The sequence below is a fragment of the Zingiber officinale genome, chromosome 4B (assembly GCF_018446385.1).
Source record: "Zingiber officinale cultivar Zhangliang chromosome 4B, Zo_v1.1, whole genome shotgun sequence".
In the NCBI taxonomy this organism is placed as follows: Eukaryota; Viridiplantae; Streptophyta; class Magnoliopsida; order Zingiberales; family Zingiberaceae; genus Zingiber; species Zingiber officinale.
In genome coordinates, this window is record NC_055993.1 from 108,153,205 (window position 1) to 108,178,838 (window position 25,634).

Here is a 25,634-nt window from a genome sequence, read left to right on the forward strand (position 1 = left end):
CAATCGATTGGCTAAAAAATTGATTCCTACCCTCACTGTGCTCTTGTGAAAAAACTACCAATTGATTAGCCTAATCGATTGAACTAAGCCCAATCGATTAACCAATCGATTTCGTCCTGCTCTTGCAAAAAGATTCCCAATTATTTAGCCTAATCGATTAGCCTTGGGCTAATAATTGAGCTAATCAATTGCCAACCCTAAACTCTAAACTCCGAACCCGAGTTTAGGGTTCCTTTGTCCAACCCCAAAGTCATCCGTGATTATTTCGGACTTCCTGTTGCCTAGTATCCAGTCAACCTTGACTTGTCAGGCCTTTTTCACCAAGTGTCCCTTGACCCACATAAGACTTTTTCTTGCCAATTTTCTGTTGGACTTTCGATCACCCTTTGATCCACTTGAACTTTTTCTTGCCAACTTTCCGTTGGACTTCTGATCACCAAGTGTCTTGTCACCCTTTGACCACTTCGACTTTCCTTGCCAGCTTCCCGTTGAACTTCTGATCACGGTCAACCTTTGATCCACTTAGACTTTTCCTTGATTAAACTCCAGTTAGGACCAGCCATTCAGTAGACTTCTCCCTTGCCTAACCTCCGATTAGGACTTCCCGTTGTCTAATCTTCAGTTAAGACTTTCTGTTACCTAACCTCGGACTTTTTCAATCAAGTATATGGTCCTCCCTTGATAAGCTCGGACCAACCCGAGTTTAGTCAAACTGGTCAGCTTTGACCCGAGGACGATTGCACCAACAAAGAGGACTTCTGGTTAGCTGCTTAGTCTCTAACTGACCGCGCAAAGTAAGAAAAATGAGAAATAAGATGAAGTTGCACATTCTATGGCACAATGGAAGTCCACTTGGAATCTCACCTTGTAATTGCCACCTGAAATGGACATTGTTGTTGCGGTAACCTAAACTCTTGGAGATGCATATAAGGTGGTATGAAAATATACTTAGACAATCAGTAAATGTTCCATATAGGCGATGTGAAACAAATACGCACATTAAATGAGGAATAGGAAGACCAAAGAAGACTTGGTTAGTAAGGATAAAACAAAATAAACTTTATTTAAATATAGATGATGATAGTAGTGGATAGAATCCAATAGCGTAGAAGAATCCATATAGACGGTCTCATCTAGTGGACATTTGTATTTCTTCGAATCAATTTATGGGCGCTCAACCAATTTAGGGAATATTTTTCATGTTTTAGAAGAAGTTCATAAATGTAATAAGGACTATAGCTAAGAAAAGATTGAATACATTTAAATTCATCTCGACATGCCAAAACATAGAGTGTCAACACCACATGGTGCTGAGCTTGTATTATTTGAGTCAGAGATTAAAACTCTAGCATGGAATGATAGTTTAAAACTTGACCCAAGTATGTACCCTAACATGCCTGAGTTCGCTTCTTTCTTTTCTTCTTAATCATCTTCCTCCATCATCAATTTGCCACCCATAGTATTGTTGGCACTTTGGCATGGTACTGAAATTGTTACATTCCAGTTACACACCGAAACTCTAGGATGACCTGAGATCTTAAACCCATAGTATTTGTTGGCACTTCGGCATGGTATTGAAATTGTTACATTCTAGTTACACACCGAAACTCTAGGATGACCTGAGATTTTAAACCTTGATATCAACTAATCAAATTTCTTTCCATAATCAAACAAAATGCATGTGACAATTGTACTTTGATATCGTTTGTAAGTATCTCTCTATACAACATCAGGTGGCTTTACACTCCAAGGTGCTACTTCCATCCTTCATCCATACTGTCACTTCTCTTATCATTCTCCTTGTTCCCACCATTGACTAACCATCAACAACAACAACAACAACAACAACAACAACAACCAAGCCTTTTCCCACTAGGTGGGGTCGGCTGTATGAATCCTTTTACGCCATTGAGCTCTATCTCCTATTATAGCATCATCTATATTTAAATAAATTTTATCTTGTTTTATTGTTGCTAACCAAGTCTTTTTTGGTCTTCCTCTTCCTCGTTTTATATGCATGTTTATCATAGTTTCACATCGCCTAACTGGAGAATTTATTGGTCGTCTAAGTACATGTCCGTACCATCTTAAACGTTTCCGAGTTTTTCTAGATGCAATCCCGACTTTCTCTCTAATGTTCTCATTTCTTATCCTGTCTATCCTCATATGTCCACACATCTACTTTAACATCTTCATCTTTGTGACTCTATCTTCTGCTCGTGTACTCAAGTCATAAGCCAACATTCAACTCTATATAACATAAAAGATTTAATTATTATTTTGTAGAACATCTTGTTAAATTTTAAAGATAATTTACGATCACAAAGAACACCTGATGCTCTCCTCCATTTTAACCATCCTACTTATATTCAATGTAAGAAATCTCTTTCAACCCCTCCATCCTATTACAAAAACGATTACAAATACTTAAAACTCTAATTTGTCATCTCTTATCTTAACAATTATCTTATTACGTTAATATTGCTAAACTTAAATTTCATATTTTCTCTTTTATTATACTAAGCCTAAAACCTTTCACTCATGGTTTCAAATCACATTTCATTTTACCCGATACTAGTGAAACATCTCATTCTGCCCACGGACCGACACAATGCAAGCACACCACGATGCGTAGGCTCGACAACGTGTCTAAAAGCATCTTACGAGTTTGGTGACGCGTTCGAACGTGTTGCGCCAGCCTAATGACACCTACGAATGTCACGCGAGCCTAGTGACGTGTTCAAATGCATCACGCGAGCCCAACGGCGTATTCAAACTCGTCGCTCAGCCCCGTCGCCCGACGACGCATCCGGACACGTCACTCGACCCCGGCGACTCATCCGAATCCATTGTTTGCCCTAGTGATGAGTCTAGAGGCGTCGCACGTGTCGGTGTGCTTGCAGTCGTTGCAGAGCAGGGACAGCGGAAGCAATTTAACTTAGGCTTAATAATAAACTTAGTCTTTAATAATTTTAATCAACAACTAGCTATAACTGGGATAATTTAAATAAGCTTAATTACAGCCTAATAAAATTATCTCATGAATTTAATATATATATTAAAAAATATTTTATTTTTTATAACTTTTATTTTTAAATAGTTAGATTAAATTTTTTATTTTTAGTTAATATATTTTATAACTAAAAAAATCTTAGTGATTATTTAGTTGTTTACTCGAAGTTTGAATTCTACGATAAAATTAAAATTTCACGCTCATTTGACCTAATTAAATTACTAAGTTAAGTTGGTCTCCTAAACCTTCATTAAAAGTCGATGAAATACCTCTTCCACCGCTCTTTTTATTTCTTCATCGCTTACTAATACCTATTACATTCATCTTTAATACATTTTATTGGCTAAGATCTCTTGTTTTTCTTTCTCTCGCTTTAATTATTCTATAAATATCTTTTCCCCTTCTTTGATCCATTTTTGATATAACCGTTCAAAAGTTCATTTTTGCTCACTCACCACTTTCTTAGCTTCTTTCTTGGTATATATTTTTAAATTTTCCTCGTTCTTACAAATATATAATTCCTATAAGCTATTCGTTTTTCCTCACTTTCTCTTGTACTTTCTCATTCCACCACCAAGATTCTTTACTTATGGTGCATGCCTTCGACTCACCGAGGATACTCTTAGCTACTATTTTCAACTTTGATACCATCTTATCCCATGGTATTAGAGTCATCGTATATTTCACCTAACGCTTGTATACCTTCTCTTTAAATATACGTTGCTTCCATCCTTCAACTTTCACCACTTAATTCTAGGAATCGTATATATTTTCTTTCTATTGATACTATGTTTGAGGCGTATATCCAACACTACTAACATATGTTGGGTAGTTAAGCTTTATCTAGGAATGACTTTGCAATCTTTACAAATCTTTCTATCTTTCTTCCTAACCATACGAAAGTCAATTTGTGATTTATTATTCCCACTTTTGAATGTGACTAAGTGTTCTTCTCTTTTCCTAAAAAAACGTATTAGCTAATATAAGGTCATATGCTATCGCAAAATCTAATATAGTTTTCCCTTCCTCATTTCTCGTTCCAAACCCATAACTCCCATGTACTCTCTCATATTCCTCATTTTTCACTCCGACATGCCCATTTAGATCACCTCCTATTAAAATCATTTCATTTGGTGGAATATTTTGTAATATTTCATCTAAGTCCTTCCAAAATCTTGATTTGGTAGCTTCATCTAATCCTACCTGTGGTGTATATACGTTAATTATATTCATAGTTTCTTTCATCACTATTATTTTAAGGGCTATAATTCTATCCCCTTTTCTAACTACTCCTACAACTTCATCCTTTAACAAACTATCTATAATAATACCCACTCCATTTCTTGCTTTACTCTTTCCAGTGTACCATAACTTAAATCCCGAATTTTCTATCATCTTTGCCTTCTCTTGTACACATAAAATATTAATTTTTCTCCTAATCATCATATCTACTACCTCCATTGATTTACCAGTGAGAGTTCCTATATTCCATGTTCCAAATCTTAGATTATTAGTTTTCCTATCATATTTGTTCTTATCTAACCTATGGTGTGAGAACTCTTGCCTATTTAACACTACACCCAAGTTCTCATGGAGATGTAGCGGTCCTTGCTGAGACGTTACAGTCGGACCCTGTAACGCGAACTCTTGCATATTTATCACTACACCCGAGTTCTGGAGATGTAGCGGTCCTTGCCGAGACGTTACAGTCGGACCTGTAACGCGAACTCTTGCATATTTATCACTACACCCGAGTTCTGGAGATGTAGCGGTCCTTGCCGAGACGTTACAGTCGGACCCTGCAACGCGTTCCTTCCGGGGAACAACCTAGCATTAGCACAATAGTTTAATGGATTCATTCATGAAATTTTGCCATAGTTTGACGCTGGCTGGCAACCTAACGCAACCCTCCTCCTTTATCCGGGCTTGGGACCGGCCATGACTGGTCATCATGGGCGGACTAACCATCAACAAAAAAAAAAAAATCTCATTTTATCATCACGATGTCTATTTTTATTGAGATGTTTTCCTTTGCAAAATCTTTCCATGAAACAAAGAGCCCTGACTAAGTGTATATCACTTGTGTGTGAAATTATCTTTGCACCTAACAAGTACAGTATCACATCATATAACTAAAAGCCAATTGTCCCATGCATGGATGGGATCTTTGGTACATAGTACTATTTTTTTTCTTGGGACCAGGGTGTAGTTTGGCTCGGAATTTTTGGTGGAAAATCAATTTTGATGGGCCCCAAATATCTAGTAAAACTTTTGGAGAAGGCACTGGGAGAGTAGATATAGATATTTTTGTAGCGAGACTAACTATTTTTCGAGTTGGGGTTGAACTGCAACTGTAATACTATCTTATAAAGTATGGGGTGTCTTTTGTGAAAAATCTGTCATGATTTGATACCGACATTTAAATGTGACTTTGCAGCGCCTTTCAAGCATCCTGGTTAACCAAAGTGGACATTCACATGGTTTTCAACGTTTCCAATTTTGAGCTGTTATTTAACAATTAACAACTGTGTATTCCACTATGAAAATGATTCAGTGACCTGCTGCATTCAACTTTGCGTTTGCAGATTACTTCATATTATATTTAATCTTAACCTTCAATTTGCTGTTTTTTATTATCCTTTTGCATGGACATTTTTATGTTGCAGATTACAGATGCCACATATGCATGGGGGTATGTTTCAAGGTTAGGTGGACTTCTTGGCAGGATGATTGAGGGAGATCCTTCAGTTATGCGAATTTTGCACATGTTCTTCCTTAAATTTAAGAAATGGATGGATGTGCCACTTTCACGCATTGCCCAGAGTCAAAGGTTTCCATGCATCTTTCAGTTCCTCAAACTATTGTGGTTCTCTTTCTCATTCAACTTGAATGGTTTTTTGTTTGGACCTGTTCTACTATGGCACGCGTTCATATTTCTTGATATGTCATGTGGGTAGGTTGCCTTTGTCATGACCTTTCCATATCCCCTTGAGTTGGGTGCCTCATGCCTAGGTGCCTATTTTCAATTTGAAATGCAACTCTTATTGAAGTGAAACACTGCTCATCTTTTTTTAAAGTTGCATTGATTCCCCAGAAAGTTCCACCCATTGGTATTTTCTAACATTTGTTTGTTCTTATTCTTGCATGAGTGTATTATAGATCTAACTATATGCACATTTTAGAAGGTGCAATTTAGAACATAAGTCAAATCAGTTCTGGTAGGTAAAGAAGCTCTTCGTAGTATTGTTTTCATTTTCTTTCATGTGCAACTTGCTAGTGAAGAGTGAGCACACAAACTCCTTTAAACTTAAATAGTAATTGATGACTCCTTTTGTAGCAAAATACTTCAGGAAATGTTCCAAAAGCTTATATCTGTTGTTTGCACATAACAAGAAGGTATGATTATTCCCTCCATAGTTTTATTGTAGTTGAAGTTGTGGACTCAGTTCATGCTCTATGCAGACTGATGTGCTGCCTGGAGTTTCTGAGTTTGACTTGACCTGGACCCATGCGAACCCAACCTGTGCTAGCTATGCTGGTCTTATGTCATGCCAACTCAGGTCTAACATTGACCTGTGATCAACCAATCCTGGTCCTAGTAGGTAGACCTGACCTAAGTTATTGACCCCAATTTTTAGAACCTTGTGCATCTGTGCGTTGGTCTTTATATGGGGCATGACTTGATATTTATGTGGTCTAGTAAATATGAGTTCTGATATGTACATATTGCGGAAAGAAAGAAGATTATGAGTAGAACTTGTATGTATGCTTTTGCAAGCAAGAGGACTTGGATTAGCTTCATCTCTATGACAACTCATAACAATTCTGCATAACTCGCAAACATGTTATACTAGTTAAGAAGCTTCTTCAAGCTTCAATATAGCTCTGCAAGTATCACAATTACTTGTGAAACAGCTTCACCATAACCTCGCTACCTGTGATATAGCTTTGCAAGAGTTTCTTTAGCTCACATACAACCATGACGATCATGAGCTTAGTGAGTGTTTTCTTTGGCTTGTGAACAACTCCAGAAAGGCCGAAGTCTTGAATAGCTTTCACCAATTGTGGAAGAAGTCATCGAATAGCCTCATTTTCTTTTTCTTTTTCTTCTTTGTATTCTTCCTCTACCATTAATTAACCACTGGCACAATGTTAAGACATTTTGGCATATGATATTAAAAGCATAATTTGAAATCTCATACTATGCTAAGTCACACGGTTAAAACATATCGCTCCCATAAATTCACTTGAGGCGCCTTGGCATACTAAAACAAAGGTCAAGATGATAATGTGTTTATTTTTTGTAACTTGTGTCATTATAAGATAATGTCAAAAGTGTGCCATTTCAGATGTAACACAAAGTCCAAACCTAACTATTTAGTAATCTTATATTTTTCTTTTTTTTTATCTCCATCTTCCTTCCATCTTGAATTTGTCACCAACATTGTACATCGGAACATTGGCATGATACTGAAATAAGATCATTCCTTAGGCACAACTTGAGATTTTGAACCATGATTAAAATTGTACTATAATTGTAGAGGCGCACAAGCACAATCCACTTTGGAATACTAGCAATCATCGCTATTACTTGATGTTGGGCTTCGCTAGGGCAGATGACGGCCATTGTGGAGGCCAACTCATTTATCATTGTAGGAACAGTAGCGTCGAGTAGAGTTGGAGGGAATTCACAAGGCAATGACGCTGTGAAGGAGGGACACTCGGCCCAATAGTGGCTAGCGGAAGAGGAACTCATACGAGGAGGGCTTTTGTTCCTTAAGGAGGAGGGTGGTGTCATAGTCAATAAAGGTGGCTTCTCTTTCTCTTGGAGTAGGAGGGGTAGAGAGCACGAGGAGTAGTCGGGGAAAAAGGTGGGTATCTATGTTGCACGGATACGGATATCGTATTGGATACGACACGGATACGGCGATACGAAAAATTTTAAAAATCCTAGAATAGAAAACTATGTTCATATTAGATCAACCATAATATCCGTTGCGAGCGACGGCGGGCTGTTGCGAGCAGCGATAGGCTTCTATGAGCAGCGCCGGGCTGCTGCTGGCTTCTGCAGCGAAAGCGCAGGAGATGGTTGCGTGAAACAGTTCTATCGCGATGGAAAAAAAGAATCGGGAGTGGGGAGAGTAAGTTAGGGCTTTTTTTCCATTTGAATAAGTAGTCCTCGTAATTTTATTATTTTTCAATTTTACCCTCAAAATTTTTATTTTTTTTGCAATTGTGTCCAAACGTGTCCGGAAACGTGTCTCATCCGTGTCCGTGCTACACTGGTGGGTATAAGGTGCCTTGCTTTGTGCAAGGGGTGCTAGTGCATGTGGAGAAGGAAGAGATGCCACCCACACAAGGAATCGTGATTTAGGAATTTTCACAAGGGAGTTACGGGATTGGTATCACTCACGAACAAACGAATAAAGGAACTTCAGTACTAATTGATGCAACATCAAAATTGCGACAAAATTAATAAAGCAAACAAAAATAAGCATTAACCTCTTTGATAGATGTTAAACTTTTATTAATTGAAAATTGTCCATGGAATCCTAACCTCTCCTTTATGGATTAGCAATAAGACTAATTTTTGCAAAATAATGATTCAATTTTCCCAATATACTTTTTTTTTTCAAAAAATAGACAATTTTTAAAAAAATCTCCAACAAGTCTTTCAGAAATATAATAAAATATAAATTTTAAAAGACTCAACAACTTTGACATTGTCCTAATAAGTTTAGATAGGAATCCTCACTGCACTAACGACACTATTTGCATCAAGGATGTATGCGGAGTCACAATAATGTTTGTGGTAGACATGAATAGTTCTACCAAACTTGAGAAAATATAGAATGAAGGAAGTGAGAAACAAAAAAATGGGTCAATTTCTGTCACATACATTTTGTGACAGAATTTGTAACTTTTATTTGTGGACTAATCTCAGTAATTGTCATCAGATATTTACTCTGAACATTTTTGTTCTATACATATAGTTAACATTTATGTATTATGAATTGATCTTTATGTCCATTTGTGTAAGTTTGATATGTAGAAGATTTGCTAGTAATTATATTTCCAAATGATACTATTATCTTGAAGAAATGCAAATATTACAATAACCAAAGATGATCAGTTGCAACATATAATAATTTGTTTATTGTTTCTTATCTGATAAAATTTATTTGCTATTTTGTTATTGGCGTCACAGATGGATCTTCTGCTAAAGTCAGGAAGGGCTGCCAACAAGATATGTGTCATCTCACAGGTCAGTTGTGCAATTTTCTCAAATATATTTGTAAAACTTGTGTCGACTTGAGTTGAAGATGTGAGAGTTAGAGGGAAACTAAGAAATAACATAATTAAAAAATAATTTAATATATCTGAACATTACCAGTTAATCTTTCATATAGCATAGTAAAAGTACTAGATCCATTTAGTTGAGTCTGAGTAGTTGGGAGTGGGACTAACATAATTTGTTTTTGATATGGGTATATTTTTTGATAAACAAAAAGCAAATTGCTTATTGAGGGCTCATTGAGAGTTATATTGAATTTTTTTAAATATAGATGAACTAGACATGTTTTTCAGTGAAGCTGCAGTTTTAAACTAATGCATGCTAAAATTCGGACCACATTTCATGGTTAATTATCGCAACACTATTTCATGGTTATTTACTCTGAACTTGAAGCATCTTGTTTGGCATCAATCCTTCTCAATCCATCCATTTCTAGGTAAACAATGTTTAATTTTGGGTTTCCAATGGAAGATACATCTGATCTCCTAGTTCTGTGAAATTCTGACTACCCTTGTGGTGTATGACATGTGATACTGATGGGGTTATGCTGTTCTACATTACCTATAAAGAAGTAGAATATTTTGGTCTTACTAATTACTAAAATCAAGTCATCATTGTCATGATCGTTCTTCTTATAAGACACTCAACATATTCAACATGGAAATGGCTAAAATCAACTACAAGTTTGGACAATGTGGAGTTGTGGGAAATAAACTATTTTGGAATGATTGTGCTGAAAAATTATCTCCATTATCTGCTTATTTCTTTTAGGCCTTGACAACAACATTTAGTGAAAATAATGTCAACAACATGAGTATGGATCTTAATATAGTGAGATGAGAATCATCTAGTGACCAAATAGTTGGTGCTCACATCTTCTGTTGTAGAAAAAGGATGTGACCCATTTACACTGTGCTCATATTACAATTACTGCATGAACCATGAGGTACCATATAATCAATCTAATTACTTAATTCCACATGCACATACTATGCTAATTTTGGGGCAATTAGTACATGGTAGCATAGAGCTAGATGAGAATTTCATTGCTTTTAATTTGGCTAGTTATGCTACTGAAAGTGCTTAGTCTGAGAAGACAAAGACAGTTTAGTTTCATCCCAATATATGACTTAGGTATCACATGGTCTTATCTTGCTATCAGCGGCACAGGATTAGAGGTGGGATCAGAGGTACAAAATGGATGAAAAGAAGTAATGGGAGGATTTGTGAAGGCCTCCAAATTGTTTATAAATTGACTATTGCACTAAACTTTTGTTGGATGATTTAAGGAATACATGATCTCTTCCTGTTTGTTTTTACTGGTTATCAACCACCACCTGTATCCCTTTCAATACATACATATATATCTGTAAAGTAATTTTTGGCCTGGGTTGGTTCAAAAAATACTTTCAGCTTTGTGAGTGTTTATATTGTGGCAATGCTAGTAGCAACTAGATGGCTCTTCCATTTGGTTCAAGAAAAGTTGGAGGAACAAGACAATTTTCTGTTATTTGACAAAGTTGAGGTCACATCCATATTTAGAGTCTTTTGTGAAGAAAATTAAAAGACAAATATCACTTTCTCAAGAAAATTAGATCATCCTACTTCCAATTCAAACCACCACTACAACTTTTAAGGAGCTAGAAACCAAGGAGTCTATATCTGTTCTTCAAAAAGTCTGAATGGGCTTCAGTTTTTCGAGTCAAAATTTCTCAATTTCCAATAGAGACAAGATTTTATTATTTTTTGTTAATAAATATTAACAAATCAAACTATAGCATAAGCATAACTGCAGAAATTGCCACTGCTTTTGATGAGATTGATTTTTGGAAACTCTTGTTGGGGTATTGATTGGATGATTCTTCAAAATATTTATGTTAACAATTATTTTCAAGCATATTCAGAATATGGCAAGAGATGTTCTTTTATTGCTTCATAGCTTAGACTGGAATTCTATGGAAATTGATAATGTATTGCCTTATAGTATGATGTGGTTTAAGAAATTTTGCTACAAAGTTAATCTAATATCGTTGCAGGGAATAATGGTTATCTCGAGGAATTTCCTTGGCCTTATCAACATGGTACATTCTAATCACACTGCTCTTAGATTAATCAAGTCTTTGTAGCGTTATAAGTTAAAATGTAGCATTGAGCACTTTCAAGTTGGTGTAACTTTGGAAACTATTACATGAGATATTTTAATGGTATCTTAACTAGTAAAGTGGTGTCTATAGTTTTACTAGTGAAAAGTGTGCCTTAACTAGACCTCAAAACTGGCATTTTTACCTCTAGAATTCCATTTACAAGCTTATATTAGGAGAAATAATGGATGCATGGAAACATGGGCCCTCTGTGAGAATTTGTGAAATCAGGTTGCTCTCATGTAATATGAGGTTTTCTGGCTAACTCATCCAACTATGTTAATGCTGACATTGCATGTTTCTCTCATGCTTCCTTTTTCTTTGAGAATTTACAGATATTGTCAGGCAATTTGTATATTTGACTATTTGTCTTTTAGGACCTCAAAGACTGGTTAGTGGAGCAGATAATAAAAGGACTGAAGATGCGAATTCAAAATAAACTGAATTCTTTTTTCCTCTCATCTAGTGGTATGGAGCTCTTTCCGCTTAGAAATACAATTGTAAATACTTTGGGATTGCTAATTGGCTCTCAAAACCTTCGGGGTATAACAAAAGCTGTCTCTGTTTCCCTTGGCACATAAATTCTCTGCAAGCTGTAGATGTTTATGTTCTCCTGGACCTTTACGTGCAAATTCAGTTCTTCTATTTTTCCTAAGATTGAGTTGAAACCAATTATCTTCTTTTTCATAAATTATCCTTTGATTTAATTGTGCACATATGGAAACCCACTTTTGTTCTTGGAGGAACAAACAAATCTTACCTGGATTGTTGAGTTGTTAAACAGTTTCATGCTTCTTCAAAATTGAACTTCAAAAGATTTCTCTTTCCCAAGAATTAGCATATGTTATAACTAGGTCCTGGACACCCTTATCATTCTCAATGCACCTTAGTGAACATATGTCTGTGACTTTTAGATAACTGTTAATTCCAATCCTAAGTCCAGATGAAAACATTGAGAGTGCTGGTAGCCCCAAAGAAGTAGTGCTAAAATTGCATAATTTACTTTTTGTCCATGATTTCAAGTGCTGATTATTATCTGTCTACATGACCAAGACGTATGGTTTCGGTTGACGACTGATATTGTGTCAGCTTGGGTAAATGTCATTGTGTTGCTTGCTCTAACATGCTTGTCTCGGCCTGGTATTGTGTGATTCTGACCAAGATAGGAAGATTTTCTCCCATGTTTTATACTTCAATTTCGTTTGTTGGCACTAGTCAAAAGAGGGAGGAGAAGATAAGTACCTATTAGTTTTACTCACCTAAATATCTTCTCTTCCCATGATTCATCTCTCAATTCTATCATCTGGTCACACGGAGAGGATGAAACACCAAAAAAAGAGGCAAGGATAGAGGAGATGCACGAGTGGAGTATCAACAATAGCAAAGAGGGGCGATGCCGAAGGCAAAGAAATCATGATATATCCATAACTTATGCTTGTTTCAATTTCATTAATGTCAATCCAAGTCTAATTTATAGTGGCTAACTGTAGCGATTAACAAAGATATACTTATGGTTGTGTGTCCTTTGAGTACTATATTAGAAATTAATTTTAGTAGGATACACCAAAACCAATTCTTCCATTAAAGTCAATTTATAATTTCTACATGCTTATAATTGGAGCAAGCTAAGTGAATGGAGGTTATAGAAGTAAAATTCATTGAGTTAATCTATGAATGATTTAAAGGGTGTTGAGTGTTAGAATAGAACATGACCAAAATTCCTTCGTTTCAGTTGGAGATTGAAACTTTGTTGCTAGTGACATAGCCTTCTTGCACAGTGGATATGATTTATGTATTCACCTTTTGATAGCTCTCTATTTATTCCTTGAAATCCCCACATCTTGTGTCCTTTTAGATTCTCATACTATCTCATTTTCTCAACATCTCAAATGCAGTGATTAAAGTTTCAACAAAGAGGATTACTAGAAACTCACTCAAGATTTCATTTCAATTTTAGTGAAACTAAGAGAGTGATGGTTTGAGAGTTATTTACCCACTTTAAAGCTCTCCCAATTTCTCTCGGTCAATGGGAAAGAACTCTAGGTGCTTCCTTGTGGTACTTTAATGCTCCTCTATCTGCTCACGGCTCCCTTTTGCCAAAGAGAGACAAATAACTCTCATACCCTCTCTAATGGTCTATTAATACTAATTTTATCTTAAACTTATGGAGTCCCTGATGGATTAGGCTAGACATGGTTTGAAGTCAATGTAAACGCAATTCTCTCTATCGAAATCTCAAAGTAGCCTAAAATTAGAATTTCAAGATTCAGGGGGAAAAAATGACATCCATACCTATATATACTTGGCCACTATCAAATTATCGAACCAATATTGTTTCTTTTCTAAATAGTTTTGAATTGTTCTTGCATATCTCATAAAAGGCTGTAACTGCACAAGCACTTGCCTAGAGATTAGCCTACAGACTCAATGCTGTTTCAACAATTATGATTTAGGGGAGTGAATATCTGAAAATTGTTTATAGAATCTGCTGAACTATTTTATTATTATAATTTTTTGTTTCGCATGGACTTTTAGGGACTTATTTATTGTGGATATGAACATAGTTTAAGGTAACACAAAAACTTTGACCATATGAGATATAACATAATAACTTGCTAAAGTTTTTTGTTCAATCTTGCAGTTTCTCGTGGAACTCTAGAAATCGATATGAGGATGCTATCCACTTATATTCAATCACAAATGCAGATGATGGAGATCCTTCAGGTGAATGCTGAATGTCTTCAGATTCAATATTTCAGTTTTAGATACTTGGTTCGACTTTAGTCCATGTAGTATTAACTTTTAGAATTATATTTATTAGTCAAGGTTTTTCTATTATCATCATCAAACTATGGCTATGGGTTAGTCATTTTCTTGTTAATACTTTTCGTAATTCCGAAAAAGGTTTATAAAAGACGAACTAATATTAAAAGGGAAGATATTGATTGATGAAAGAATTTTAAGTTCCAAAGGTGCTTAGGAAGAGGTATAGTGGGGATCAGACTCTTGGAAGATAGAGAATATGGTTTGAATCAATGAATCAAAGTCTTAGTGAAAGAGCAACAATTTGGCGCCATGTCATGAACTAGCAATTTCATTGTTGCGTCCTGTTCCAATTTCAATTTCAAGTTCTGATTTGGATGATAGCATTGTTGATAACAATGAGAATGGAGGATCACACTGATGTCTCTATAGCTTGGGCTTGTTAACACAGATAAGAGATTTTTCTAGTGAACCTGTTGATTAGCTTGGCCCAGCTGTGTTGACCATTTTTTTTTTTTGAACCACAGGATAAGTTCAATATTAACGGATGATTATCTCCTTAAAATGATAATGAGAATTTTGTGGCGTCTAAAATTTCAATGTGACTTTAAGCTTCCTGAGATTGGCAGTTATCTGCTGTTTGATATATTGTTTTATAATCAGGAAGAGAAGTATGGAAACAGATAAGTGAAGAAAGTGGAATATTGCTATTTAGCCTTGATAGCCAGTATGATCGAACAAGAACTGGAGCTAAGTTGGTGCTTCATCAAAGCACATGATTGTTAGATAGATGTGTAATTTTTCCTGATGTTTGTGTATAAGTTGGTGTTTCATATCACTTTCAATTTAAGACAAAGCAGAGTTATTACGTGGGGGACTATTGTATCTCTGCTCATAATTCATACAGCAAGCACTAAAGTATTAACTAAGTTTCCAACTTCAAACAGCCATGCATCACTTTTGGCATGAAGCAATTGGAATCATTTTAACTAAAGAAGTTCTAGTGGAACTTGAGTATTTCTCCAAAATGAAATTATGTTCTTTGATCAAATTTTATGGCTAGCTAGAATACTATTAACCATGCTTGTAAATAAATGCAGGATTTACTTCATATAAATGGGAGATCCATTTGGGAAGAAGTTTTAGCCAATTTCTTGAAAGAATCTGCTCGGAATGTATGTACAAGTAGTTTGTTCTCATACGCTCTTTTCCCCCCGTTAATTAGCTTTGAAGATAGCATATATTAATCATGTCTCTTTTTAGTTTTTACAGGAACACAGTGAACTTATAAAACAGAAGAGAGATGTGGAATTTTCATCTGCTTTATTGAATAGTATTTCTAAGTCAAAGACCTTTTTTGGTATGGCCAATCAGATAGGCATTTTCTATATGCCAATCAAATTAAAGCATTTTCACTATAGCTACAAATCAAAATCCAATATTTGACAAAGTATATTAGTGGTATCAAGTGTATGACAGTATTTATAATTGTTATTATTGCTCTTTTTTCTCTTCTTTATTTATTCTCCAGGAAATTTGTTGATCCAAGTACTGCAGTTAACTGATCCATCTCGTTCAATGTTCATAGAGCCTATGAGTGGTTGGTTAGCACAAGTTTTATCTCCTGTTTTCTTTGGCAATTTAATTTGTCAACTTATTATAGCATGTTGTTCTAACTATCATCCTGGAGATGCTACCATGTCTTTGGAGGTGTTATTTGATTCAAAAAGGGTGATATTTAAATCTAGCCAGAAGTTGAGTGAGCTAAAAGTCAAGCTGTAACTAATTTTCTAATAGTAACAATTAATCTCACTTTAATTTCTTGATTTGGCTTGCTGACTTGGTATTCAATGATAGTTAAAAACACATCACATTCTTGTTGCCTAGGAGTCAAACAGCCTAGATGAAGACCTCCAACAACTCCATTATTGGTGGGTAAGGGTCTCAAGATGTGGCTCCTTTGCCGCTTCAAGGTTCATGATCACACCAACTCTTGGCTCACTCACAACCCTAGTAGCCAAACAAATGTTGCAATGAAGAGTACAAAGAACTGCACATTATAATAGATGTAGAAGATCTCCTATGTCGCCTCTATCGCTCTCACTTTGCAGAGGAGCCCGAGGAATATTAGGACTAGGGATGACAATGAGATGGGGCAGGACAAGGTTTTCAATTCTCATCCCCACCTTTTATAGGAAGCGGAGTGGAGCAAGGGAAGGATTTCTCTTCCCCATCCCTGCCCTGCTTTGCTTCTTATGTGGATTGGGTTCAAGGCAGAGAAATAGTAAAATAAAATGAATATATATAATGTGCATAAAATAGATCGTATAAATTAAATTTAAGAGAGGCAAGTGAGAGGGATGGAGCAAGGCATAACAATTCTATCATATACCCACCCCGCATATGCGAATTAGTTCATTTCGTATTGCCTCGTTTGTGTTTCAAGGAAGGCAGGCGACCTTAATCAGGTCAGGTTAGGGTAACTCTTGATCAGGGTGGGCCATATTGCTATTTCTAGCTAGAGTCATGCTAACAACATAGTGAGGAAGGGAAGAAGATGAACTAGAATAAGAAAAGGCAGAGGAACAATGATGCAAATGACTTCTCATTGTAGTTGTCCATTGTGAGTGAAGAGGAAGCAGACATAGGATGAGCATTGGGGCAAAGACCTTGCCATCCAGCCATGTTTCACACAATGATGAGTTGGAGGAGGGAGAAGTGGATGTAGTAGCTAAATTTGAGTGATAAAATTTAATATAAGTTGGAGGTTAGGTGAAAGCAAAGGAGGATGCTAAGTGGGACAGAGGGGATAGGAAGAGGCGATAAACGATCAAGCTACTTAGCCGTAATGGTTAAAGTGTTATTCTATGCTGAAGCTTTAATCATCAATTAGAATGGAATGATTTAATTTATCATTGTGATACTTGGTTACTTTGACACACTTTAATGCTCATCGCAATGTTTAAAGCATGATTAAAATTTTATTCCATGTTGGTGTTCTGTTGATCAACTAACACATGAAACAAGTTTGAGATGTCACAATTGTAGGATCGAAAAGTGCTAGAGGGGGTGAATAACGCTTGTGGTTTTTTTACATTTTTCGTAAATCAATAGTATACGCAGCGAAAAGAAAGAATTCAAAAAGAAGAATCAACAGAGACAAAGCTAACATTTTGTTTTTTACTTGGTTCGGAGCTTGTGGCGACTCCTACTCCAAGGCTCGCGATCGTTGATCGTTTTCGTTAGACAATTCACTAATAATTCCGAATAAGTACAAGTACAAAGTGATAATAGTTTAATTGCTATAAACGAAATTATACCGACAACTAAAGATTCGGAGATTCGTGCTTTCAGTTGTTAGAGCAGCGTTATAGCGTCGTCGAGTCGTCTTTGGAGCAACGTGAAAGAGAGTAAATCGTTAGAGTTGTTTTCTTTGAGGTGCAGGTCGAAGTCCATTTTATAGGCCACCTCCGGGCACCTGGACCGGTTCTGGGTGCCCCCACGTGACATCCTATTGTCGAAACTCTATCTAGCAACTTTTATCCTTACCCAGGCGCTTGGACATTGACGTGTGTCGACCAATCGGAACTCGCCATCTCATTTGTATGCACGGTTGAGTTTGGGCCAGTCTGGGCGCCTTGACCTAGTCTAGGCGCCTGGACGTCCGGGCGCCTGACCCAGTCCGGGCGCTTGAACCCAATCCGGGCACCTGGATGCCCATTTTTTCGCCCAATCTTTCAACTTCGATTTTCTGCACTACAGAGTTAGCACAACAAGCAAAATATATCATTTTGAATGAATTTGACAATCTTGGGACTGCCCGGTTCTGACTTTCAGATTTCCGTGAAATCCTAGGTCGAATCGACGCCTACTGTTCCTCAATGAGGAACGTGCCCTCACCTACTCCTTTCGGGAGAGTTTACTTGATGCCAAACCGGTCTTCCATACCGTTTGGACTTTTGCTCAGCATCCGAGACTTCAGGACTTTCTGTTGGACGTTTGATCTCCGACCCGTCCAGTCTTCTGCTTGGTGTCCGCAACCTCCAGGACTTTCACTTACTGTCCTCTCGACTAGTAAGATTTTCTGCTTGATGTCCTCGACCTGTTAAGACTTCTGCCCAGTGCCTCAGACCAGGACTTTTTTACCTAGCCACAACTAGGGCTTTCACCTGTCTAGTATTAACTAGGATTTTTACCTTGCTTAAACTCACTTAGGAACCACAATAACTCTTAACTTTGAACCCTTTGCCATTATCAAAACTTGGATTCGATCATTTGGTGCTTCCCGCACCAACGATAATGACTACGGCGAAATATAGCAACAACTTCGTGAGGCTTTTGTGAGGTTCTAATGCAATAATGATTTTGCACAAGTCCATTATAATTTTGTGTGAGGTCTACAATGTCTTCACACGTAAATACATAAGGATTTTGCAATATCCCAAATTAGATTAAAGTCTTGAGCTCTGTTGCTATCTGTTGACTAACACAAAAGATGACTTTGATATCAACTTGTAGTCAAGTGTTCTTCTTGCTTTCCCAAGTAGTATTGACGCAATGGAAATAAAGAGACAAGAGGGAAAGAGAAGGGTTGTTGGAGGAGAGGGAAAAAGCGAATTAGGGATCTCCGGTGAATGTCATGTGCAATGAATAGTTAGCGGCGTGCGATGGGAGGTTGGCATTGGGCGAGGTAGGGGAATTTATGGAGGACATAGGAATGAGGAGAGTACGCGGAGGGAGAGGCAAGGAATGCAAATAATTCCTAATGTCTCAAAAATCTATAACCTAATTAAACTTAATTAAACTAGACTATGACTGAATAAGTCTAAATTGAGCTCTCGATTTTGCTAATCAATATATCTACTTGATGAGCTCTATCTAACCCTAAATTTAGTATTGATCAATCCAAAACTTAAAATTTTAATTTGGTTTAGCTTAATTAGTCATCTAAAAATAATAATTTAAGATATAAAAACTTAAATAACATAAAATTCGATGCACCGGTAAGGATTATTTTTGTGTTTAGACTTTTAAACCAAAAGAGATTGCATGAACAAGGGATGCGATGCTTTATTAGATTAAGTTGAGAAAATAATTAATTTTTCACCATTTTAAATTTATTTCATTGGAATATATCCATCGGTTCAATTTAAAGCTATATATATATATATATATATATATATATATATATATATATATATTTCAAATTCAAATTTGATTTCATTGAAAAGAATTTGTATCTAAAATTTTTAAATTTTGATTGAGTTGAGTTTCTTATTTATTTATTATAGATTTTATATTGATAAATTATATAAAATTTAGTTACAAAATTCAAAATTTAATTTAAACCTAAAATATAATATTTTATATATTTCGGTTTGTACCATCAAAACTGTGTTAGCACAGGTATAGGGATATTTACTAGCGCAGACATTGTATTGACATCAATTGCATCCTAAATGATACATTTTGGCCAAGAGGATGTATAATGATCCACACTTGAAACCATGGCTCATCCTAGGCTTGATGCCATCTTAACTAGAAGTGAACATGGCATGGATCCGAAGCAAGCATCCTGTATGTTGAAAGCAGAGTGGTGTTGACACTGACACACTGTAGCAAGCACTGAAGATGTAGGAAATAACATAGATGATGGTGATATGAAGATGAAGCTGTTCAGGAAGATGGTGGCAATTCTCTTCTACTCTGATATACCACGCTCTATGAGGTTGGTAGCTAAGTTGTAGTCCAGGACTTACACATGGCCAATCCAGAGATAAGCCGCATCAAAAAGTTAACAACAAGACAGATTGATGAGTTAACATAGTTTTTGCCTTTGGCTTTGGTTTTGGTTGGACAATGGATATATTAATTTCAAATTAAATAATTCCTGTATAAAATAGTTATATAATGTCTTTTGGCTAAATCTGTCTTAACTAAATTTAACTATTTCAAAATAAATGAACCCTTCATGGTAGGGTTTCCTGACATTAAGGATCTTTATTTCAGGTTTGATGCTGAAGGGAATGAATTACTGGGGTTGCTTTTCTTTGATGTACTTGATTCATGGTTTGCAGACTTTGCTTGGCACCTCTTAAGTTTGTCATCTCTGAAATCTTAACATTGCGAATGAATGCTAATTTTATAGGGCCAATCTTTTATAATTTTCTATTGAACTCATAGTTGGATGCTAATTTTGCACATAGACAGTCTTTTGTGGCTTGCTGTTGACTTCAAAATTACTTTTATAATCTGTTCTTTTCTTTTTCCATCTGAAATCAACAATAATTGGCTGAATTATTCAAAGTAGTTTGCCTTGTAATTTATCCCATCTGTAATAGTTCAGTGAGAGAACTACCTTTTTGCAAATCACAGGGCTGGTAGGTTTTGGAGTTCCCAAATAGAGAAATGCAACCTTTAGAGTAACATATTTCTGGAAATATAACTCTTGATGTATCTGCTAACAGATTTCTTCAACAATGACATTCCCTGTACAATATGCTTACTATACTGACACTAGAATGATGAACAAGTGATATAACTTCATCATCATTGTTTCATGGTTAATATTACGAACTATACAAACTGTTGACTGCAAAGTATTATTTGATGTACCACTTGCTTCCATCTAACACTATCTTTTAGATATTACTAGAATATGCCACAGTCCTTTGATGATTTTTCAGCCAATTCTATGTAAATTAGCTATTTCCTTCCAGCTTTAAAAATTTTTGCTAGAAAATTAAACAAATTTCTTATTTTGAAATTGCATTCCAAGTTACATACTCCAATATAATTTTATTATTATTATTTCTAGTCTTGACAAAAAAAAGAGACTTGGTTAGCAACAATGAAATAAGATAAAATTTATTTAAATATAGATGATATAGTAGGGGATAGAGTCCAATGACATAGAAGGATCCATATAGCTCACCCCACTTGGTGGGATAAGGTTGTTGTTGTTGTATTTCTAGTCTTGACCATGAGATGCCCACATACCACATTGGATGTGAGATTATTTCCCATTCTTAGAGAGAACAATAAGATTACAATTTTCCCAACAGCACTATTAGACTTCAAATCTAGCTCTCATACCACTAGACCAAACAATTGTTGGTAGAACAATCTTTTTAGATGTTGCCATAATGGATGATGGATGGTTTTTAGATATTGCTAGAAAACTAAATCTTTGCATTTATCTTTAAATGGTGGAAGAACAAAGCCATGCTCATTTTATGTGATGAGGCGTTTGGTTGTATCTACAACTTCTTTCTCTCATTGTCATATACAACCTAGTTGACCTATGGATTCAACGTGAAGAGAATTATGTTAATTTTGCTCTCAACTAATTGTTAAAAATATAATGATTAAGAACACACAACCATGAAGGCAGATCTCTACATTATAGTTAGAATTTTCAAGTCATGCAATAGAATGACACAAAGCCAGTAACATTTACTTTGGGTTACTAAGTTTTCTATTAGCCCCAATTTATATGACAAATTATGAAGCTGAAATAGTTGAAGTCTTTCATAAAGCATGGATCTCAGTCTTTCTGATTTTGAGAAAGAATGAAAAGGGTTAAAGACTTTAATCAGTGCTTTATTCATTAGGGTTAAAAAAAAATACATGAATGCTGTTCAGGTTAGGAGACTGTATCGACAGACAGTTTCCTTAGGAAGAACATAAGGAGATTATGCATGGGCAATATTAAGCAATAACTAATCCCACAAATCAAGAGAAATATTCCCAGCTTGGATATATGATTCAAATCCTGGAGCACACATAGCTTCAGTGAAAACTTCTATCTATTCTCACATGCTTCATTTAGTCCTGGTGATTTGGGTGGTTCACAATGTTGATCACAAACTCGCAGTCACTGCAAAACACTATGGCTCTGTTTTTCTAAGGCTGAAAATGCTGGGATGGAAAAGGTATATATTTTCTCTTGATTCCTTAAGAGGGAAAAGTGCAAGGCAAAGATTTCAACTGGGAACCAAATCCCTCCAAAATTGTCAAACCTGTCTGGCAAAACAACCAGAAAGAAACCACACTTGTGAACCTCAAGAAGTCTCACAAGTTCCCAACCCTAGACTGATGCCTATTCTCTCTGTGTGTGATCTTCTCCACAACAACCATTCTCTGCTTGTGTTCTTCTTGGCAGAAGTAGCAAGTAAAAACTACTCTCTTCTCAAGATCTTTCTCCTCTTGTGTCATTCCTGACCAGAGAGTAATTTAATCTAATTACTCAAAACTGCATGAAGAGGAAACTTTGCTTCGGCAACATCTATGCCTTCACTAACTCTGCACGGTAACTGCGCTGATCGAATCACTGAAGAAAGAATCTCTCAAATCACCTTTGCCAACGCCTCCGCATACTTCTCTGACAACAGTCTTCGGACTAGGGTTATGGAGAGACCAAGGGCAGTTTGGGAAAAATTGATGGAAAAATTTGATTTTCCATCTTGCATAGGAAACATGTGAATTGTTTCCAGGTCAGTTGTTCCCTTTAAAGGAAACACAAGGAAGAGAAAGATTTCAGCTGTTTTCTGCAACATTTATTTGCTGTTACCACTATTTTTTTTTCTAGCTTATTTTCCTTCACCACCAGGAAGCAAAGCCTTAGGATGCACCACTAGGATCTGAAGATCTTTCATCAATCTTTCCATTCATATTAGCTCCCAAATTACATGTGTGTTAGCTTAGAATTTTGCCTCTAGACTACTACTAGATATAATAGATTATTTCATACTCTTTGATGTAATCAAGATACCCTAAAGCTTGCTGCAATATCCAAAGTAGAGATGTTGTCAGTGATGGAGCTTGCTCAATTTGCATCAGCAAAGCTTTCTGTCATTTGTTTTGCACTCCAAAATATCAGCTCCTTTCCAACAGTTCCTCTTAGATAGACTAGGATGTGGGATGCAGCATCTAACTGATGTTTTCATGGTAAGTGCACAAAATTGACTTATCACACTCACTGCATTAGTGATATATAATTGAGTTCTTCCAGTCTGCCACTAGGACCTATTTCTTTTGACTAGAAAATCTACCTCCATTCCCAATAGGAACTTCATGGGGCTGAGATCATCGACTTAAAACTCAGTCCTCATTACATATACCCTACAATTTCCTTCATGTCATCATTTACTACTTTGACATAATCAAAATACACACTAAAATAGCCTTCTTATCACTTGTTTGTTTAGTGAGTAAGGTATGATCAGTTTGGCCTTATACCTGAAGTCTTTTAGGGTCCCATTACTTGGATGAAAGATATGAGTGATAGGAGGCAAAGAATCACAAAATTACATAGGGAGCTCCAACATTTGTACGCTTTTTGTTTTATCACTTTCCCTCTTTTCCTTTGTGTCTTCCATCAAAGTAATCGAACCCTTAGAGTATAGCTGAATCTTGTGAAAAAAATCCCTAGAGACTGTCAAACCCTAAAGGGATTTTCTCTATCTGCACAACATTCCAACTCTTGCTTCTGTTTCAAAACCAGGAAGACTTTTCATGTAGATTTCCTGCTCTAGGTCCCAATTGAGGAGAGCATATTTATTATCTAGCTGAAAGAGTTCCCAGCCAAGAGTAGCTAGAAATAACAATGAAACTTATCAAATTTAGTTTTCTATAAGTGCAAATATTTCTTTATAATGCATCCTATAATTTGATCTAAAATCTTGCGCTATTCAAATTTCTTTTTATTTGTAAATTCTCCTATTTGACTTGTATTTCATACTAAATATACATTTGCATCTTATTACTTTCTTGCACCCAATATATCCCACATATGATTCCTGATTAAGGCTTCATCACCTCCATGACTGTGACCTTCCACTTTGTGTCCTCTAAGGCTTTGAATGTTTGTTGGAATCTAGCCTTCATCAAGTAGTGTGGTGAAGCCTCAGCTTAGGGTATGTTAAAAAATTAGAGATGGAATGTTTGGTGTAGGATCTTACCTCTGTTAGAGCAACAACACATTCATTTTCCACACCTAGCATTTCCCTTGCAGTCAGATCTTTGGTTTAAGCAATTGATTTGGCTGAGGAACAGCTTTCTGGAATACACATCCACAGGTTTTTCAGGCTGTGGTTGTAACTCTCCCCCTTGATTAGTAATGGATGTTTAATCATTTTTATCCAAACTCTCTGCCAGCCTAAATAGGACAAAAGCATTATCATCTTTATCCCATTTTCTCCTTATTGTATCGGATACATTGTTTGAAAGGTGTATACAGTCCTTGGAATGTATACAGTCCCTAAACAGAATTAAAAAAAAATAGAAATTTAACTAATATATCAATCCTTGGAATGATAAACAAGTATTTATACATTTGTTTCTAGAAAGGAGTAATCCTCCCATTGCATATTAGTATTTATCGGGTATAGAATAGATCTACTTCTCTTTGTTCATACCAACTTGGAAACCACTACTAAAGACTTCATTTTCCCAAAGACGAGATGTTACCAAAATAAACATTTGAAAATTTAAAACTTTTAAAACTTCAATTCCTTATTTGCACTAGATTAGAATTGCCTGTATTGACTATTGATGTCAACTTTCAATTATAGTTGCATTCCCAATATCTCTAACACTAGTAACAATTTATGTGCATATATTTTTATCACATGATTACATTGATTAGATTTCATGTCTTTTCCAAAATCCAACATAATTGTTATCTAAGGACTATAATAAGTTTTTTTTTCTTCTAAATTGATAAAAATCATATACAAAACTTGATGGATTTTCTATACTTCCTTTTTTGTATCTTATTAAATAAATAACATATATGATTGATTCAGAGATGAATTAAATTGATTTTCATTAATGATTGTCTTATTATTATTATTATTATTATTATTTTACCCCATCTAGTGGGATAAGACTTGGTTATTGTTGTATTGTCTTATTATTATTTTTTCTATATTTAATAATTTTTTTTAAGTTTCATTATGCAATTCATCAGCTTGATACATCTATAATTAGAATTAGGGTTGTAAATGAACTAAGCGTTCGTGAATAAGCTTGGTGTTCGGCTTGGTAAGAGCTTGTTTATGTTCGTTCAATATACATAAGATTAATTAAACAAACAAAGCTTGAACAACCCGTTAAGTTAAACAAACAAGCTTGAACACATATGTGTTCAGCTCATTAACGTTCGTGAACAATGTTCACGAACCATATTCATTAATAAAATTATTTTCAATATGTTAAATAAATAATAAAATAAAATAAAATAAATAAATAAATTTAAATTATCAAACTCAATAACCAATCAAATAATTAAAAGTTTCAAACAATTAAAAAAGCTTGAATTGAGAGCTTGATAACATCTAAACGAACCAAGCTTGAACCAAGCTCAAATCAAGCTTAAGCTAAGCTCGAACCAAGCTCAAGCCAAGCTTGAACCAAGCTC

General features: G+C 35.6%; 1 protein-coding gene across 1 annotated transcript in view; it reads left to right on the plus strand.

Annotated features, from left to right (window-relative positions):
* The window catches only part of LOC121978516 (WASH complex subunit 5-like), a 64,881-nt gene that overhangs the window by 13,000 nt on the left and 26,247 nt on the right, over positions 1-25,634 (plus strand). The window contains exons 10-21 of the mRNA XM_042530853.1: positions 5,680-5,962; positions 6,351-6,409; positions 6,476-6,573; positions 7,992-8,154; positions 9,195-9,278; positions 11,345-11,389; positions 11,827-11,917; positions 14,091-14,173; positions 15,313-15,387; positions 15,476-15,572; positions 15,744-15,816; positions 20,222-20,281. Coding sequence (XP_042386787.1) covers positions 5,680-5,962; positions 6,351-6,409; positions 6,476-6,573; positions 7,992-8,154; positions 9,195-9,278; positions 11,345-11,389; positions 11,827-11,917; positions 14,091-14,173; positions 15,313-15,387; positions 15,476-15,572; positions 15,744-15,816; positions 20,222-20,281 — 1,211 coding nt within the window. The remainder of the gene's footprint in view (positions 1-5,679; positions 5,963-6,350; positions 6,410-6,475; positions 6,574-7,991; positions 8,155-9,194; positions 9,279-11,344; positions 11,390-11,826; positions 11,918-14,090; positions 14,174-15,312; positions 15,388-15,475; positions 15,573-15,743; positions 15,817-20,221; positions 20,282-25,634) is intronic.